Source organism: Triturus cristatus, chromosome 9 (genome assembly GCF_964204655.1).
Source record: "Triturus cristatus chromosome 9, aTriCri1.1, whole genome shotgun sequence".
Lineage (NCBI taxonomy): Eukaryota > Metazoa > Chordata > Amphibia > Caudata > Salamandridae > Triturus > Triturus cristatus.
The window spans coordinates 74,839,724-74,861,111 of NC_140592.1; the positions used below are offsets into that span (position 1 = coordinate 74,839,724).

General features: G+C 41.4%; 1 protein-coding gene across 6 annotated transcripts in view; it reads right to left on the reverse strand.

The window, feature by feature from the left end:
* Positions 1–21,388, reverse strand: part of GRIP2 (glutamate receptor interacting protein 2) — a 687,757-nt gene that overhangs the window by 182,997 nt on the left and 483,372 nt on the right. For all 6 annotated transcript variants that reach the window (XR_014968484.1, XM_085624444.1, XM_085624443.1 and 3 more), the window contains exons 3-6: positions 15,374–15,509; positions 14,770–14,915; positions 13,310–13,396; positions 12,558–12,633 (exon numbers count right to left, since the gene is read on the reverse strand). Coding sequence is in view for 5 of the 6 variants with exons in the window: in XM_085624444.1 (XP_085480570.1) it covers positions 12,558–12,633; positions 13,310–13,396; positions 14,770–14,915; positions 15,374–15,509 (445 nt within the window). In the remaining variant the exon portion in view is untranslated. The remainder of the gene's footprint in view (positions 1–12,557; positions 12,634–13,309; positions 13,397–14,769; positions 14,916–15,373; positions 15,510–21,388) is intronic.

The window sequence follows — 21,388 nt, forward strand, 5'->3', positions numbered from 1 at the left end:
TTCCACTTTTTTAATATTGACAGAATTGATTTCAAGTGGAGTTAAAAAAAGATGTTCCATATTTAAGCTACGTAGGCTTTTGCAGACCCCTGCTAACCACGGTATGTCCATCCCTTTATCACATTTTAGGCAGTCAGTGATTATTTCCCTAGTCAGCTGCGCAGCCGGATTCTTCCAGATTCTTAACCAAAATAGAATAGGACGAGCTTTGATGAAGTCCTCCACATAAGGTAAATTAAGTTCACTGTGGACAGCATATGTAGAGGAAGAGAAAGGTGCTCCTAGAATCTTACGGCAGAATCTATTCTCTTCACGTTGTATGGGTACACTAACCGTATTCCCCCATACCTCTGCCCCATATGTTACTGTTGGTATGCATTGCAGTCTATACATTTTGATAATGGATGATACAACCTCTATATTCTTTGGCTTGGGTAACCTAAGTATGGTGTTAATAGAGTTAATGAACTTTCGTTTACAATACGCTATGTGATCATTCCATAGACCATTTGATGCAAAAGTCAGACCAAGATATGGAAAGGTACAGGTACTCAATAATTGATTAGAGTTTATTGCTATTGTAAGGTTGGAATATTTCTTAGACCCACACGACATTAAAAAAGATTTTTTAAAATTAGTGCACAGATCCAAGGATGCCATAAACTTTACAAAATCTTGGACCAGGCTGCGTAGGGCTTTAGGGGTGCGCCCCATCAAGACTGCATCGTCAGCATATAACAATGCAGGGATTTTGTTACCGCCAATTGTTGGGACGTCTATTGTTGAGATTGTCAATGATTTAGTTAAGCCATTAATATATAAGATGAATAGGAGAGGGGCCAGTACGCAGCCTTGTCTAACCCCTCTGCCTACTTCAATAGCTTTGGAGATCTCACCAGCCATACTAATACGCACCCTGGCTTTTAGGTCTCTGTGCAAGTAAGCTAAAAAAGAAACTAAAGATTCATCCAGCCCGAGATCCAACAAGATTTGCCACAATCGCGATCTATTTACGAAATCAAAGGCCGAGGTAAGGTCCATAAATGCCAGGCACATAGGGACTTTCTTGGCTACATTGTATTTACCAATGATTAAGTTAAGGTTGAGGCACTGTTCCACAGTGCCAACCTTACTCCTGAATCCCAACTGGCATGGATGGAGCACTTTAGAATCCTCAGCCCATGAACTGATCTTATTAAACAGCACCCTTCCCAAAATTTTAAGGGTGTTGTCAATCAGCGATATTGGCCTGTAGCAACTCGGATTTGAACGGTCGCCCTTCTTAAAAATTGGGACAATAGTGCTACAGGACCAAGTTTCGGGGATGGATGAATTGGTCAAATTGTTAAAAACATTGGTAAGTAATGGCGCCCAAAATTCAGGGTGACTCTTAATGAGGTCGATAGGAAGACCGTCTGGGCCGGGGGCTTTTCCTCCCAGACTTTGGCTAATTGCTTCTTCGACTTCAGAGAGATCAATCAAGATGTTAGCAGTGTATGTGAGCTCCCTGGATTCGCAAACAATGGGGGCGGCGTAGATTTTACTAAAGTGAGCCTCCCAAGCCTCACTGGAAATGTTGCAGCTAATTGGTGTGGATGTATTTCCCACAAGTTTCATGTCTTTGACAGTTTTCCAGAAGTTTTTACCATTTTTTAGCTCATTGGCGCGCACAAGTTGAGTCCAGTGATCATTAGTGATCTCCTCCTTCCTGCGTGTGGTAGCCTTCTTGTAATTATTTCTCAATGTTGACACAAGAAGACTATCTCTAGGTTTAATTTGGAGAGCCTTTCTTAACGCTCTATTAGCCGCAGAGCACTCTGCATCAAACCACCTAGGATCTAGATTTTTATTCTTAAATGGCTTAGACAATATTTTTCTAATACCGTGGCAGAGTTCGGAAAACGCATGGACTACCTCGCTATTATTTTCACTATAAGTCAGGCATACATTAATTAGGTTATGGTGCGATTTAACCATTGTTTGAAATAATGCATTGTTATCGATACCACGCCACACAAGTCGGAGGTTATCAGTTGATATCATTATATCCCTTGCTCCATGCGTGTATTCATACATTGGACGGCGTGTGAAACTTAAAATGGTACTAATGGGATTATGATCACCATGTATTGTCGGGATTACTTCTGCCTTTAGCACATAATTAGCGAGGGGTGCTGATACAAAGATATAGTCGATGGTAGATGTTGAACCCCGACTTCTATAGGTTGGTACAGTACATCCATCTATAGTTGCTATTTCCATAATATCTGAAAAATTCTGCGAGGTTAGGTGGTTCATTAGCTGCTCACCTCTCTTACATAACGTGCTTATAATGTTGGACCGATTATCAGAGTTAATAGTTCTAGGGAGCCTGACATTAAAGTCTCCACCTAGACATATGCCTTTATTTAGGGCGCCATATTCTCTTTCTAACTTTGAAATAAAATCAAACAACTTAGAAAAGTTCATATTGGGAACATTTTTAAAATCATTGTTATAAAAATTGATTATGTATAAAGAGGCCCCCCGGGTATAAAGGGATACTTGGAATATATCGCTGTTTGTGGGCACAACCCTAGTGTGACCACCTGCCTTGATGTTTATCCAAGTAGAAAGGCCACCAACGGGCCTTCCTGCAGTAGGAATGGGGGATAGAATGTTAAAACACTCAAAACCCTCCATAGACAGCTCCTGGGTTGCCCAGGTCTCTTGAAACATTACAATGTCCTGACCGCTTATTAGCTCCCTCCAATCTCGTAGATTTAACTTGGATGCCAAGCCGGCGATGTTCCAACTCAGAATCTTAAGTGTCGAGTCTGCTGCTATTATGACCGGGACATCCTGTGAACTGGCCTGAGTGTATATATCAGTCAGTGCTGATGATGAAGCATCGCTTAACACTTCCCTTGTTGACAGGGATGGCAGTCAATCTTGACAATCCAGACCTGACAGCGGTGTGAATCTATTATTAATTGGGATAGTGTTACGCGTGTTGGGAGCGAATGCTTCAAAAGCCGGTTTATAAAAGTAGCCTAAGGGTAGTGCCCATATACCAGTGCTATAACTGGCCTCTTCTCTCTGTGGCGATAGAATAGCTTTTGCCACTGATTGTCTGCGAAAATTAATAATTATACAATCCCCTTTAATAGATTTGGGGGATGTTCCAAGCCATCCTACCCGTCTGACCATAATAATGTTATCAATTAAAGATGGCCTAAACCGCTTATGTTTAGATAACCAATCAACGCATTTACAACGTAATTGCTCCCAAGATTCTTTCTGATCCTGTCTCAGAAAAGGGACGCCAGCCAGAACCACAACGTATGGACAGGCCTCCGGGGGTAAATCAAGTAACTCTTTATTTCCCTCGATGGGGATGCTAGGATTTGAATCAGTGCGAACATTGTACTGACTATTGTGTTGCGTATTAACTAGACCATCACCATGATGTAAGGGGATGGAAGCATTACTAGAAATTTGCGAGTTATTTGGTGGATTGGCGATGTTGGTCCCAGTTATACTTTTCAGGGGGATTATGCCCTCTGTGATTCCCGGAATTCCCTTATTATCTAGACAGGAACGAATTGTATTACATGTCATGCAATCACTAATTCGCAGATTAGTAGTGGGGGGAGCAAGAGTATTTTGGCGTTCTGTAGGGATATTAGCAGTGGATTCATTTTGAGCCAAGTTTCTAGTGTTTGCCAAAATAGGTGACTTGTCTACAACAGGGGGAGCGATGTCCATTGATTGAACAATTAACCGTGGGTTTGGAACAGACTGAGCAACTGAAGTACATTCTTTCACTACAGCTAGGAGGTTATCAAACAAGGGTTTAACACAATCAGTAATCAAACCAACCAAAATGTTAATGTCAATAGCCCTAGTATGGTTTCCATTGTCCATGGTGATTGGGAGCAGAAAATCAGTCTCAGTCTGAGTTCCGATTGAGTGAGAACAGGGTTTGGGCAATGCGATATGCATGGTTGGTGGGTCATGCGTTAAAACCTCCACAGATGTTTGATTTGCGGATGAACGAATCCACGAGTTTAAAGTTGTGCGAGTAGAGCATGGGCGTAGTGGTTGTTTACTTTTTACACAAGTGGGCTTCCCGGTTTTCCTTTTACGTATTGCCCCCAGAGATGGGACATCAGATGATACATGATTTAGTTCTGGCGAGTCCACTGTAGTAATTTCGCATGTCTCTTCGCAAGCCACAGTAGGAACAGGAACGTTAGTATTACTTGCGGTGATATCAGTAGTGTCAATAGGCAAACCTGAGGATAGAATTGATTTCCCTAAGCCAAGGGACAGGCGCCTCTCAGTAAGTTCGATCTCATTACTTACGATACTAACAGCTCTTTCCAGCATGTTCTCAATGCTTGTAGTGGCAGATTTCATAACAGGTGGGATGGTTCGCTTCCCCATTTTTTTTTTTTTTTTTTTTTGAAACTGATCAAACTCTCACAAAGGCAGCTACACAGATGTAGTATATTAGAGTCAGTGTATTTGGCTCACCTGATTGTAGACATAAGGATGGCTGCAATGAAAGAGGGGTGGCCCAGCCCAGTCTCCTCCGGTCGATGACGGGCAAGGACGGGCCCGCCCTTGGCCCGGGCTTCGCCCGGGCGCGGCCCGGGCGCGGCCCGCGCGCGTCCCGCGCTGCGGTGGTGCTGGGGGCCTGAAATAGGGCCCGGGCGCTGCAAGATGACGTGTGCAGTGCGCGCCGGGCGCTAAGGCCGCTGGGTAGTGTAGTTTTAGCCCGAGCCGTTCCCCCTCACGGCGTGGATACAGGCAGAGACCGAGGCAAGGGTGTCAGGGCTTAATAACCCCCACGGTAGAGCCGTTCCCCTCACGGCTGACTCAGAATATGCAGAACAGGAACAATCAGGTAAGCGCGCGTCCCGCGCTGCGGTGGTGCTGGGGGCCTGAAATAGGGCCCGGGCGCTGCAAGATGACGTGTGCAGTGCGCGCCGGGCGCTAATGCCGCTGGGTAGTGTAGTTTTAGCCCGAGCCGTTCCCCTCACGGCGTGGATACAGGCAGAGACCGAGGCAAGGGTGTCAGGGCTTAATAACCCCCACGGTAGAGCCGTTCCCCTCACGGCTGACTCAGAATATGCAGAACAGGAACAATCAGGTAAGCGCGCGTCCCTATCAAGTATCCAACCCTCACTGGTGGTCACAACTCCAGCAATGACCATCATCAACAACAATAGCACATCATCAGGCACCTTCCCCTCAGACCTGAAGAAATCCTACATTAGACCAGTCATCAATACTATAGAACCAGCAGACCCATCCAGCTATCGAATATGGACCCATCTCAAATGGCCCATTCTTAGGAAAATTGATCTACAGATCATTGTTGATGCAGATCTCCAAATTCTTAGAAGAAAGGAGTCTACTCTCAGATTAACAATCAGAATCCCTTGCCCTTAATAGGAGGGTGGAGTCACCCAGAACTCAGGACCTTAGCCACCCAAAACTGGAACAAATAAATAATCTACTGGTAAGCACATGCACAGCTATCTCTCATTCTCCTTCACTCCGGTTTAGGGGTTAACAAAGCTACTTGTTTGCAGAACACAGGCGAGTGGCCTCTGTCAACCATGTATGCTATTAAAACACTTTCCATTAGGGCTACCCTACATTTTTACACTTCCCTGTGTCCATAAAAGATCACCCTAAAAGTGTAAAAGTCCGATCTTTAACTCCTTTTTTCATCTCAACACACGAAAGCGTAGCATCAAAATAATGTTGAAGAGCATAACTCTGGTCCTTGTGCATACCACTACACAAATGGGCCATATGACCGACACTTCCATTCAAGCACTACCATGTACCATTTCTCAAATGCCCTTTCATTATGAAGAATCCAGGCATCGACCAAGGGTGCGGATGCTGAAATCCGTTCTTTTGAACATTTTATCCAAAAACAAATCATGCACATTTTAAGTAGCGCCATAGTCTATCTGTCCAACCAAAGAAACACACAAGAGGTATAGAACATTAGCCCCTTAAGGCCACACAGGGATCTTCTTCCAAAATGACTGAGTGAACCTGTGTAGTCTTAAAAGCGAATGCACTATTTCGCGAGATCCATTTTTTGTGGAATAGTTACTATAAACACCTAGATCTTATAATATATTTTTTAAGCATCAGAAAGGCTATTTCCATCAATAAAAGAAGAGAAAAGCTGGTGCTCAGGTCCAACAACAGACTTGTGTAGGACAGACTCTTCGACATCCCCTCAGCAGTGACCAACCCAAACAAAAGGTTTACTTCTAAATAATCACTGGATGGTCACGGTTATAGTTAATGGCGATGTTGTGCATGCTCTGCAGGCAAGATAGCTTTCCACCAGTGCTTTATTCGAGCCAGTGGGAGCCGATGGGGTCCACAGCACTCATTTCTTGGACCGGTCGGCTCCACCAGCACTAATTCTTTCTTATCAGACATTCGCTGAGAGCAAGAGGGGGCAAACACACAAACTGGAACATAGGAGGAAGAGAAGCCTGAAAAACTGCCAACAGGAGAGAAAGCAGGAACCTACAAGAATGAGATAAAGGGGCAGGGGGTGTCTGGCAGTGGATTAAATAGGTTGGCATCAGGACTTCCCCAGCCTTAGTATTCTGCATGGGGAATTTTAATTGTACGGCTGCTGTCTTTTCACCAGTGCTATGGGCACCGGCACTCATTTCACAAATTAAGCACTGCTTTCCACTAAACGTGAACTTGCCTCACAATTTTTTACATTGATGATGGACATACTGGGGGCAAATTCAACTATCCATTCCATATTTCCACTGCAAACTAACCCTGTGGGAGGCTCCACATGTTGCCAGGTATGTGTGTTGTAAAATACCAAATATCGCACTGGCTTTTGGAATCACACCATTCTTAAGGAAATTAAGAGTTACTGAAAACACGCAGACTTCTATTCTGCCCAAAATGTCTACAAATGAATAAAGGCCTACTGACTAGCAGAACTGCATCCCAGTTCACAGCATTGGAGTCTTTAATCATACCCAGACAAGAGAAGCCTTCAGCATCCTCTAGGAGCTCTTCTGGAATTTTCAATGTTTAAATTCAGGAGATAAGAGTCTGACAAGGGTTTAAATACAAGCTACTGGGAGGCGGACATCTTACAGGCATGGGCTCCTTCGAGGCACTCTGTACCTCCATAGTAGATGCAAACAGATGTAGAGCTCTTAACACAGGTCACGTTAAAAGTTGGCATGAATATGCCTGGATACAACTGTACTGAGCTAAGACTGATGGCAGTGTTTGCTTACCGACTATTAGAATGGAAATATTTTCTTTAAAAAAATGCCCAGTTATGTAAAAAAAAAAATATATATTTAATTATGCTGACAATTTCTATTTCATTTTTTTTTTTTAAGTGTTGATCACTAACTCCTAGATCCTGGGAAATCGGTTCAGTGATGATTTGATAAAAATTATGCCTTTAAGGGACGGATATCCATTTAGGAAAGGGAGTACAAGTTACCTACTCAGATTTTTTATTTGATTTTTTTTTTTGTTTGCAGTTAACACTGCTGGTGTGCTATTTCATAGTATCATACTACTCAGAATCCATGATGGAAACTTGTCTTAAAGATTGAAAATGAAGTGCTAATTTCAATCTCGCTAGCATGCAGAACTTGGGGTTCCCAACCTAGATCCAGGTCGTGAGGGAACCATGCTTCTAGTCCCGACTTTTCTGTAACAAATCGCTATTGTGTTTTTTGCCAATCCAATCGGTTTGATGAGCGAACCGTTGACTTTGGGTCCAGAACATCTTATGTTCTATAATTACATTCTAGGGTGGTCTATAGGCCCACCAGATATCATCAGCTGTGAAAAGAATAGCAGGCAGGCAGTCGGAGCCACCAGCCCGAGGGGAATTTAAATCATTAACTATTGTTGCTAAAGGGCCCAACTCAAGGAACTCAAGGAGCCCAATTTCAAGATTGTGAAACAAGACTGGTTCAAACATACCCTTTGATAGACGGCCTCGTTTTTAAAATCACAACATTGAACAATCAGGTTGGCATCCAGGCAGACCTACCTACCTTTGATTTGCATACAATTCCCACTTCTCTGCTAGCCTCCAAGCCAATTACATCATTCAGCCAATTAAGTTGCAGGAAGAGTTAAAACTTTCATTTTGTAAATATAATCAAGCCGATTAGGGTTTAAAAATCATTAAAAAGCTTTAAAAAATGTAAACATTGTTAAATGCACTTGATCCAGACATCACAGACTAGCTCAGCTCCTAAATTCCAAAAGGGTGGGTCTTTTTTATAGTAAACCTAAAGTTACACCACAACCGATTAAATCATTGGCAAATTCACAAAAACAGCAAAATAACTCGCCTATTTGTAATACATTATTTACCATCAAGTTCCTCGAGTGTTGGCCTTCCACAGGGAACAAATAACAAAAACCAGGAAAATCATGAATATGATTTCAAAGAGCCTGGTGAATGGCAACATCTTTGGAAGACATTTGAGAATACCTCCTTTGTTTTTTTTGACAAAGACCTTCTTCCCACTTAATGCTCCTGAAAGAATCTCTGAGCCACAATATAGTGGACTACAGGGGTCAACTCCATAAAGGAGCAGGATTTTTTCTTGTGCTCAGAACTAACAATTTTGAATCTGGTTTATGTTGTCTAAAGTAAACTGTGTAATTTGGTGGATTACATATTACTAAACATTTAACTGGATTACATATTACTAAACATTCAACTGGATTACATATTATTAAACGTTCAACTGGAATTTTATGTTAAATGGTATTCTTTTTCTTTTAACGAGTTCATCATTGTGGTCTAAAGTCACAACACTGTCAGCATACAGAATTCAACCGACTTCCTACAATATTCCCTCATTATGTTGTTTGTGATTTGACCTTTTCTTATACTATAGACTTCAATAAATGTATCTTAATTCAGAGTTTTTTTCCTTAACGTTGTATCCCTAGAGTTGGGCACACCAATTTGTACTTAAATTGCTAAATCTAATGCAGAGCTTCGAAGACATAGTGAATGCAGAAAGAAAATCTGTTTATTGGTGCAAAATTAGTTTGTGTATTGATTTAGATGTTTAAAAGTTATGATTCTGGAAAAGCATACATCTAAAACTATTTTTCACCTTCTCGCCCCTCAAAAACAGTCTTGTAAATGGAAAACTTTCTGAGATTTAGATTATAGCATAATGTTTTACATTTTGTTTTTATTTCCTTCATGAAATTAATACAGTTCTTTCGTGAATTTGACCATGTAGAAAGAAGCCGATTAAATAAAATGAGCTTTTTGTAAAATACATTTAAAGCAGATGTGAAACTTTACTGTCCATGAACGCACAGGCTGAGCCATCATGGTGTTACTGCTGATGTGATATTTTGTGTTTTTTTTTCTCTGGTCCTTAGATCAGGGGACAATACAGGCAATGCATGCTACAGTGTTGCAGACGTGTTTAACACTGCATATCTTTAAAAAATATTTATATTCAGGAATAGGTTACCGTTGTCTGTATCTCTGGGAATTTAAGCGTAGTGCTGAAATTCAATGTGTATATATGGGAACGAATATAATTCTGCTGGAAAACTGGATCAAATTATTCCAGGAACATATGTAGTATTTGTCTACAGAAATGATTATTTACAGCCTCTGTAGAATCGTTGCAGTTGATTTTCAGTGTTTAAAAAAATAGCAAGGATGAATAAAGCTGGATTTTACTTATAGCTCTAATTTCTTTTTATTTTATTTTTTGCAAGGTCAACAATTTTATTTTAAAAAAAATCAAGAGATCATGCAAAAGTGTCTGAGCCAATGTATTCCAATCACTTTGTCGTGAGCAAACACGGATACCAAATATGTTTTGCTAACTTTTTGTCCTAACCTTTATAAATTACAACAAAAACATTGTCCAATCCGAGACATCTACTTTTTCTAGTTTTGAAATAATGTTTATCATGGGAGTTTACTGGTAAGGGCGGGACGACTCCTGTTTCTTCTATAATGGAGCCGGATTCAAAGTCTCTCAATGGTTGGACTGTTAGTCACTGGTCCACGCATTCTGGACTTCGAATAATTCAGTGGGCTTCTTCAGGGGTGACAACATGGAAAACTTCGGGTAGTGCTTAGATAACCTTTGGGAATAGTTCTCCCACAGATGTACTTTATTTCTATAAATTGTAAAAGCAGAGCAATGTGAGGGTTGTCAAATCTGGTTTGATATTTTGAGGTAAAGGAGATGAAAAAAAAGATTTATGGGCACATTGATCATTCATCTCCTCTTAAACCCCCACAAAGAGGCAGCTCTCAAATTTGGACAATACTAACAGTTTGATGGAAACATTAAGCCATGAAGTATAGGTTTCCCTTAAGTGTGCATTGAATGTTAAGGCAAGGAATCTTTCAAACCAATTGCTCTCATTGGTGGAGCGTGGAATGCTAACGTGGGAGAGTGAAAAACACCACCAGCAAGTCGATAACTTTGTCCCGGGAAGCAAAGGCCCATTTAGGTGGTTTGCCCGTTAAAAATCCTGTTAAGAGGTACTTTTCAGGATAAAACCGAATGAAGGGACAGATCTTCTAGATACTCATCAACTGATATCGGTCTGCTCTGCTGATGTTGTGGTAAAATTAAGAAGATTAAGGAGGGCAGGTGCATTCTTGTGTTGACTCCTAGACACAGATTCTGAACAGCAGGAATGGAACAAGGACATCTTGAGGAAAAGTGACTTTTGGTGCTAGGAGAACGGACGAAGCAGGGACATAGATCTGAACTTCACAAGAACCAAGCATGGAGTATTGCAGGGTCATTAATCTTACAGCAATAACGCAGTTGAGGAAACAGGGACAGCAATAGAGCATGTAGGTATTTATCAGTGTGGAGGCGGTAAGGGAAGTTGGAGCAGGAGAAAATTAGCCTGCATCAATATTAATGTATGTATGCATTGGTTCGCTGTAAAAATCAAGATCGAATCATACTTTACTTTTAGCTGATCATGCAATAACCGCTATAACCTAACAGTTTGCAACCACTAAATTCTGACCCACAAACATATTTCATGCACCAAATTTCAATTTTGGTGAGCAAATAAATCCACATGGAAGGGTAAATCTCACATCCTGGTCCACAAAATGCATTTAGTATTAGCATACATTCTGTCCATCTGCATGGTGGAATTTCGGAAAACCACAAATGTAGAGCTAGGGGCTGTTCAGTGACTGTTGCCGGAAGGTCTACATGCGAATTTCAGTGAACTCCACAGACTTGGAAACATTTGGGTTTTCACATTTCCTTGCAGTTGGGTTCCCACCCACAAAACCTATTTGTATCATTTAGAGGAGTGTTGAATTTAAAAATATTTTTGGCCGCTTTTGTGGTCTTTCCGAAGATGTTAGGAAAACTTTGCATTTCGGTAATAATAGCTCCAAATGGAGCAGGAAACGCTGCATGAATGAAGGCAAAGGTAAACCGGAAAATTTCCCCTATTTCTTTAAGGGCAAAAAAATAAGAAAGATTGCCAGAGAAAACCAAACACTGAACAACACTTCTCCCATCAAGGGAAGAAGAAAGTGTTATGGGAGGAAAAACAAACGCACATAACTTCATAATTACAAATGCAGCAATTGTCCACCTGATCAAAATTGTGCACGCTCACGTGTTACGACAAGAGTAAAATTACAGGCATACTCATAGCATTCTTTGGAAATCTTTTGAATGCCAGAAATATGCTCCAGGATTAATATTAGGGTTTGCTTAACTCGCAGAGTTTCACTCCATGGAATTCTGTGGAGTTGCATGAAAACTCAGATTCCGTGGAGTTCCGCGAATGGGCATAAGATGGCATGTCGAGATGCTCGTGCTGATTTTTTATTGGGGGAGTTTGTTCCGTGCTGCAAAATCAGCATTAAAGGCACCATGTGGCGCGCCAGAGGGTGCTGCCTTTCTGCTGCCACACAAGTAGATTTTCTCCTCGAGTGGCAGCTTTCTCACTGCAAATGGTTGTGACCGCCTACGTTGGGAAAATCTCAGCAAGTGCCCTTCTAGAGCCCGAAAATCGTGCTAGGGGATGCCAAATTTCACTCGCCCTTTCCAACTTACCGTTGGCGAGCAGCGGGAGAGAAAAAAAACTCAGTCACTCGGTGGTTGGTGGAGTTTGGCCGGAACACTGCATTTCATGCGTAACGCATAGTGGCCAAAACTTCACCAACTCCGCCAGCGGAGCGGCATTCATTGCCCACCCCTAATTATTACTATGGAAGCAAATTCCCATCTGTGATGGCTGGCCTTTGTGAATCATAATACTGGACATATCATCGCTCAAGGTGGCAACACAAGAACAGGTGTTCTGATTTCTGCTACATTTTCCTACAATAACCCAGAAACAGAATCAGAAAGAAGGGACAATCTTGCGTTTTGAAATTGAACGAAAAATATGCTCTTTGAGTGACTTTCTATTTTGATTCTATCGCATGTACGCAAGCTGTAGTCTAATTACTAGCGAGGCGTTAATGCCATTTTTAGTACCCAAATTACCTGTCTGCTGGACCACCTGGTCTGACGTAGGTAACCACCAATGGTCTGGATTTGTGCCAGTCATCGTGGGCTCCACCTGGAAGACAAACAAAGAGACAAAGATTATCAATGGCAGGTGGCTCTACCCACCACCTCCACCTTCAGTTTCTGGGGGAAGAATACATGTATTACGTTTGAATTGTGGAACACTACAGGGGTGGTAATTACTTGACCCTTAATCGTCTCAACCCTTTAATGAACACGCTACAATTCACCATTAGTTGACAACACGTACAATACTAACATTACACGTTACATATCAAGACATCTAAGAAAACTCTGGATGTACCAATGAGACTTTACTTCTACAAATCTGCAAGCATTTCATGAAATTGAGTGGTAGTTACAAAAGCACTAATAGAAAACAATTCACAAAAAAATGATTTTGCAGGAGAATCAACTTGAAGCTTCACCATGTGTGGCTTGTTTTTCAGCAAAAGTAGAAGGAAAACACAGGTGGCGTTTGTACTCCAAAAATGGGAGAATTTTTGGTGTAACTAAATTTGGATGAAAAAAGAAATTGATAACTTTGCAGTTACGGCAAGTGTGAAAAGAGGGAACGTGCCAAATTCTGTCCACAAATTTAGAATTTAGCTAAACCCTTGGCGTAGGATTGTGATTACATATTAAAATTTAGGCATTTGAACATGTTAGTGTGTATAAGCAAATTTGAGGGACTAAAATTACAAAATCAGCATGCATTTGCGACCGACCTCTCATCACAAAGCCAAAACTGTTCCCTTCTTTGTACAGCGAGATTTCAATGGTCTTTGGGATAATAGCCAGCGTGCTTTCTGGAGCTGCATGGGAAAAAAGGCATTTATAGAATTAACAAGCAAATCTCTTAAAGCAGCTGTGTGTGCTAAAGCAGAAGAAGGTTCAGTTTTTGGAAGAAACACAAAAACTCACGATAAAAGAGAAGGAAATTAAACTTTAAAGCTTTAAGAGATTAAATGCAAGTTAATACTTCAAATGTTCTCATTAGCATTGCATGCACCATGAAAGAACTACCAAACATTATGTTAGCAAGCCTATTACATAAACTTTATATATATTGTTTTAGGAGTACAGAATTTAAAAAAATCATGAATGGCATAACAAGTTCGCCTTAGTGAGCAATTGAGACTTAATATTTCTAAAATTTTCTAAGCTTAATAGGATCATCGGTTTCAAGCTATACAAGATATTGTCTTAATGAGCAGCACAAGGGTCTTGCAGTGAAGCGCTATTATGGAGATGCACTGGTGAGACTGCGTCCCAACGACCGGTTTCTGCGGAACATCAGGATTACAGGACATCCAACAAAGTGAATAAAATAAACACCATTAAGTGGTTTAAGTGCATTGCCAGCTATCACAGCAGAAAACAATTTTGGACATATTTCAGACTCCATCTAGGACCAAGGCATGGTAAGCTAGGAACGCGCACTAGTCATGTACCGGAACTTTGAGTGAAAGTCGGTAGGGACTGGCCAGACCCCGTGCGTAGAGTGGCCTCTCGCCACTTGAAATTCTCTTTCCATTTACAAATGTATTCTTCGGATTGACTTCCATTGATTTTTGGGCCATCGGGTCAGCTACAGAGTGCCCGTTACTCTGCACCAAGTCGTTACAGGCCAAAGCTACATATTAAGTGTGCAACGTGGCCACAGGTCATCTTCTCAAGCTGTTCATTTGAAATACCATATCTCACGTTTACTTTCTTTTTTTAACCACAAATTGTACAAAGTCAAAATCTTTACTATTTATTTTATGCTGACCAGATGGTGCATCGGTTCGATTTGAAATGTCTGGTACTAGAATAAGAATCTGGGTGCAGTGCTTTGTTAGCCCCACTGCGCCCCACAAAGTCTGTGACCATGTCCCTAATTATTGCTCTCCAGCATGTGTACTTACTCCAAGTTTCACTGCTGGCAAAGCCTGGTTGGCTCTCTGAGAAGACCAGAGACCGGTGGCCTTGCATCCCAGAAGACGGCCCTCTTGGGAGCTCCTGGGACCCTCCACACCTTGTTGCAAAGGGAGGACAAGCCTTATAATGGTGCACCTTACCTATGATCACAATGATTTTAAAAACCTACGTACGTGTATCAGACGTCCATTCAAGATAACCGAGGTACCTAACATACACTTCTATGATGAAACACACACAAAAGGAATATCCAGAAGAAATTCACCTGCTGGTGGGAGCTCATACTCCACCTCTAGGACCACCCGTTCGCCCACGTTCTTTAGGAGGCTGATAATCTCATCATGGCGAAGCTTGGTCAGGTTGATGCCGTTCACCGACTTAATGTAGTCGCCGATGTTTAATTGGTCACTTCTGAAAAACAAATGAATTAACTTACAAAATAACAAGTGCTAAAGGCTTGCGTCCCACAACCATATATAGTCTACAGACCCACCTCCACAGATTACTTACAAGCTGATCGCAGGCAACCAAACTGTTCTACGGAATTCTGAATTTACTATAGCCACAATCAAGTTGGATAGAATGACACATTTATGGATTTGCCATTGGCAATATTAAGAATTTGTAAAGTAGCAAAAAAGCAAATGTGTGTGCCTTCAAAGTCATTACAAATGTGTAAAGTTAATTTTATTAGCTATTTGCAAATGCTTTGAAACTCTAACAGAGCACTAGGCATGTTTTTTGCCATGTCTCAAGAAGTTACTTTGAACAATTGAGGCAATCTGACTTTCCACATGAATTGCTTATATTTGATTTACCCCAAAACCATGCTCGGTTTCCCTCCACCTCTTGGTAAAAACTATCCTCACCTTGCCGCCAGCCCCCCGGGCCTCAGGTTGGAGACTCTTGGCTTGCCATCTTTGTCCGTCCCACCGGAAATGGTTAACCCAAGGGTACTGCCTTCCTTCTTAATCAGCTCCACAATGGTAACACCGCGAAACTCCTCTGCAAATAAAAAACAAACATTAAGAGCAGTCTTTGCCTCGTACTTGAGGTGAAGACCATTAAAAGCAGGTAATGCCTTCACTACAATGCAGTAATTGGCTCACATTACCCTAAAAAGGTCTCATGGCACCTAAGAAATTGTCATTAGTTCATTCATTTTTCTAGAACACCATCCATCTAGAATTGTTCTACTTCACAATGAGAGTCCCCAGAACTGAAAGGGGTTCTCCTGCTTAGCTATTTGCCAAGCTGATGAGTTTTTTTTTTTTTTTAAATATAGGCAAAAAAGAGACTTCGCATGGCAGCAAAACCTTTGCCTCTTCTGTGAAGGACTCAGTGGCTTAAGTGTACCTTGTTTTAGACGACATTAAGACAATGTGGAAACCTATTATTAGCCATTCAGCAATTTGCTCTTTCCTTAAACACAGATGTGTTCTCCAGCAATTCTGCGATGGGGTGGAACACAGAAGAGCGGTGCCACCTTAACAAGTCCCAGTATCTGGATGTCCAGTTCCTTTTGGATGTCATACCAGGGATTGACGAATGTTTTAGCTACAATGCCCTAGGCAAATTCTGGGAACATTATCCTTCTACAAAAAGCAGAAAATTCCTCAGACAAGCTAGAGGGTAACTAAAAAGTTACCAGGCCATGCTTCACGTGACCATTGTTCTAGCATGGTTGCCCACACTTGAAGGCCATAGAGTCCAAGTTCGACTGGTAGAAAAGATCCCAAAAGTTGTATTATGCATGGCATATCCGTAGTCCTGTCCCTTTCCATGGTTTGCAGTTCTTCAAAATTCTTTCCTTAGTTGGTGCCTGTCCGACCGGTAAGCACATGGGGAGGGAATGTATTAGACCACAGCAGCTTACTTTTGATTTTGAAGTCAATACTCTCCCTCGCCATCTTACCATCTTCCATCAGCAGACAAGACCATTATTTGGGTATTGGTCGCATCATCTACCTACTTTTCAAACCTCATAGTAGTGAGGTAGGTTATGTATCACAAATGCTCTACGCCAGAGTGTTCACCAGATGGACCATGATGGAAGAGTCGCGTTTGCCGGATGATACTAAAAGACGGATTTCTTACTAGGAACATTCAGTCAAGCAACACTGGACCCCAAGTGATCACATACATTACTGTCAGATTCATTTAAGACAAAAAGCAGCAGCCAATAATGCAAGACAATTACTTAAACAGAAATTAGCCCATTTCAGAGCCCCCCCCTCCTTAATTCACTCAGTGCATTGTACACATATGCACCTACATTACTCAGTCAATAGAATCTTGGATTTGGTGTGGAGGTAAGCAACAGGTGGTAAGCAATGGGCGGACAGAGGGACTCTAAGGAAACATGTATTTCTAGCCTGGCATTATTGCTTTGGTGAAATCTGGGGGAGGAGTTGGTGTACCATAAGTATATTTTTGTGTGATTGGAAAATGAGGGTTGGAAGAGGTATACCCATATTTCGGAGTACGTTCTGCTTCCTTAAACCTAAACTAACCTCAGTTCTGTCAATTCATCCCCGCTACTGCATTCTGCTCTTCTTTTTAATTGCCCACTACATCCTTGTATGGACACTGCTGCTGCGTTACAAGAAAGTTGGGTGCACAAAATAGTCAACCCCACACACAAGCGACAGATCGACGAGAAACAGTGTAGTTTACAAAGCTGTAGGTGTACAAGATAGTTACCAAAAGACTGCACTCATAGGGAACACATTCCATTGTTTATGTTTGAGAACTGAAAAGAAGTTTAGTTTCTATTTGAATAAAGTTTATTTTCACCAGTGATAGTCAACCCGTATCTGAGAACCAGGCGATCTGTAGGTTAGTGACATGGGATATACTTGCATAAATAGTGTAGGTTTTTTTCCTAAATGAAGTATATTTATTGAAACGCTTTGTACACATTACTGTCACCGCCTTCAGAGATTAAGGCTTTAAATGCTGGCTCTTGATTGCCTAATGCTTCCACAATCCAGAAGATTAAAAAATAAAAATAAAAACACCTTGGGCCAAACAAGACAGTTTTTACCTCTTGTGCTGTGAGCCTTAAACTATCTATGGCAACCAGACAAGGGTCTTTTTATTGGTGAAAACTACAAATAAATCCATTTCCACATGACACCCAAGGCATAAAACGGATTATCTCCATCCATGCTCCGCCCCTTCAAATATTACATGGTCGTCTTGATAGAGAGCAGACTCCTTTTACACATGTTTCTTTGTATAGAACAGCGGTGCTGGACTATAAACTGGTACCAGCTGAATACATCAAATTAATTGCTGCTTTTAAAATTATTCCTGGTCTAGGCACGGATGATTCATCAGGCTTATGGAATTTTTAACATATGCATTACAAAAATAAATAGTGTGTTTTGTGGAGACGGTTCCTCTAAAGAGATTAAAACGGATTTATGAGAACTGGCCAAAAAAATGTGTGGAGAGTGTCCATGATGAAGTTAAATCCTTAAACTGCTTGATTAGTGGCAGGAACATACACCTTATTTACTGGATACATGGTCTGGCTAAACTAAGTCAATGGCCCAAAAAGACCCTGTGGTAAAAACAGGATCTCTAAATGAAAGAAATAGTATAAAGAATTCCCTTTACCCACTACATAAAAAAATCAAAATTTTGAACTTTTAAAAAGGGACAGTACTCCTCTCCTGCGGACTACTCGCCAATAACTCTTCTGGATGTAGAAGGATGGTGGTTTACTAAAGGTATTTTAGAGTATCTAGAGGAATGGGTTGCCAACAACAGTCCGATTTTTTTTTTTTTTTTTTTTTTAATCAAACAGGTCTCCAAAGAGACTGCAATATTGAGGATAACCCATTAGTAATGTTTATACAACAGTTACTAGTGTGGGTAAACTTTTAGGCACACCATTTATTGTTTTAAAACACAGTTTGATTTTATAGATGGTTAAAGCGGTCAAACTGAGTCGTTGGTGCAAGGATTTTGAATGGAATGATTGGTCTGTATTCGAACACATAGATAAAAATTAAATTGGCTCTATACCCAAATATAGCAAAAGCCTAAAGTAAAGTTGTGTTCTATCCCCAAACACTTAGTAACATACATAAAGCAGACCTGGGAGCCGTCTTTGAGAAAGCAGGTTCTTTTCTCCCTAAAGTCTCTGGTCGACCACTAAATATTTGGCAATATACTGATGGCACTCTGACCTTCGATAATAGGGCAATAACTCTCCAAAGAAAGTTAGTTACATTATGTGAATACTGTTGTAACAACAATTCACACAAATAAGACAAAAGTTGTAGTCTTTAGTTGAAAGATCTTTAAAAAGGGAAACTGGTATTTAAACAATAGTAAGCAAGAGCATAATAGGGGGTATAAATACCTAGGTCTGTGGCTCATTGAACGTGGTGGTATTAGACTGCACCTGGCACAATAAAAACCGCCTCAACTCAACCTTTTTTTCCCCGATTAATCAGTAAGCGGTCAGGTCCCATCACGCAGATGACTGGAGTAAACTAATGGCCACACGAACACATGAATAGATAGTTTTCCTTGGGAAACTTCTCGCTCGTTTAGATTACTTTTTAGTCTCCAGGACAGCACAGCCTAAGACCAAGTGTGCTTGGAATTTAATCTACATTAAAACATTGGAGTCTTGGGAGCTCCATTGAAAACAATGGAGTGCCCCGGACTTCTAATGGCTGGTAGTAGCCCGGAGCATCAACATTCCAATGTTTAACAAAGGCCTTACAGAGCCAGAGTGGATTTCAACCCCCTTGGGCTCCCTGAGGCCTCTGTTTTACAAATTAGAACATTCTGCCCTCTAGGGGTGGAATGTTCCAATAGCCTTTGAGCCCTCCGTAGCGGGCTCTACTGGCCATTAAAGGCCCGCTCCCTTATTAATGGCCCTCGCCGAAATCTGGAGCGAGCCTTTAAAGGCCGATAGAGCACGCTACGGTGGGCTTTCAGGCTATATAAGCAATCTCAGGATGACTTAAAGCCTCTTGTATGGGTTACTGTTTGAAGCTTAAAGCGTCCCCAGATGGAACACTAAAGAGTTTGTGACAAGCAATAACTAACCCTTTGAACATGAACCTGTGGGGGATCACGTCTCGAAAATTCTCGAAAACTACCACAGTTCAAAGCCATAGGGAATAGCAGCTTAGAAATATAAAAGCTGGAAATAAAACTATCAAAACTTATATCTGTTTCTGAAGTCCGTAGTGTCAAATAACATAAGCAGCAGAGCTGGATGGTGAGAAGCACATATGAAAACAATGTGAAGGAAACATATTGGGAACTAACGCTTAGCAGAGAGAGAGGGGTAATTGAAGCAAAATCCTGTTTGCTTCCCCTAACAGGCTTCTTGTAAGTGTGCCCAATAAGCAAAATGGTACCTACCTGCAGAATGTGTACAGCTGGCAGGGAGTCCCTATTTTCATATTATATGCATGTGCAGCGGATGGACAGCATTGAGGTGGACGTTTCGAAGACCGGCCTTTCTTCATTGAAACATTAGGCGGTTAAAGTGGTGCTGACCCACAATTAACTGGTTGTTTTTTGTCTTTAGAATTGGATAAAACCGATATAGTTTTCATTGGGATACTTTTTATCTAAAGTACAACAAAGTCAGTGGGTGTGATTTTTGAATGATGACTTTATCAAATGTTGTATTGCTTGTATGTTGACATTACAATGACTTTAAATACTTGTGACATAAAATTGGTGAACAGCATGCGGAATATGTAAGGCTGAATAAAGATGTTCTTATTTTGAGTCAATTTGCACAATACTTGGTTTTCCCAGACTTGAATCAGAGGGCTGAATAGAAGATATTCCATAGAATAAGCAATAGACCTGGGTTGTCATTATGAGATTCAAGGAGGAGGGAACAGAGGGAATCTTTAGAATGGTACAGATGCATCACAGAAGGTCTAAGGCCCAGGGAGGCAATGCAAGGCTTTCACATCGAAATGTACAGGTGGGCGAACGTGAGCTAAGTGTTCAGGGAGCATCCAGAGAATTATGGAGGGCGTGGATGAGGTGAACCCCCTACTGCTGCATTACGGAGTGGTACCAGTTTCAACAGGAAAGGGCTGGCTGCAGCGAAATGGAATGAAAGTAGCATGGCATCAGATCCACAGGGCTCCAACATCCGGTTAGTCTTTCATAGGTCGTCATGAGACGGTGAGGCTGCTCGAGGGTGGCCATAGTTCAGCCTCCTTAGGGCACACATGGCTGACCACAGGGTATGTTTTGGGTTGAATACTGTACACATTTTAAGATATTTCCTGAAGCTCCTTTTGATATGGTGTTTATGTATAGGTCGAGGTGCAGCGCGCGCTTGGGCATGATAGCTACTGATTTTGCATTGGCGACAAGGATTGGAGTAACTGCTGTGGTCAGTAGAGCATGCGGGATGGAGAGATGTGTGATGAAATAAAGCAAGAAGTTGAAATATTTTTTCAATGGTCTGAGTCCAGAGACATCCATGTCCGACTCTGAGAACGATTTGATTAGAAGAGTGATCTCTTGTGCCGTAGATACTCGGAGAAGCAATTGTGTATCATCCGCCTATTGGTTGATTGCAAAATCCAGGTTTGTGGTTCGCTCACCAAGGGAAGTTAAACAATGAAGAGGAGGGGTTTATCCTGTGAGGAACAACATACTGCATGGACCCTCTTTTACAGGATTAGCTCCATGGGGCTGGTAATTTAGCTAATCCAATTCTTAAAAATGTGAATAAAATTAATTTTAGAATATTAAATTTAGATATTGCAGACGTGAAGTTTTATAGTAATGATGGTGGATGCACCCCATTAGAAGTGCCAGCTATCCTCCTAAAGACGGGGATCTACACTGAATTCCTTAGTTTAAGCTTCGCACATAAA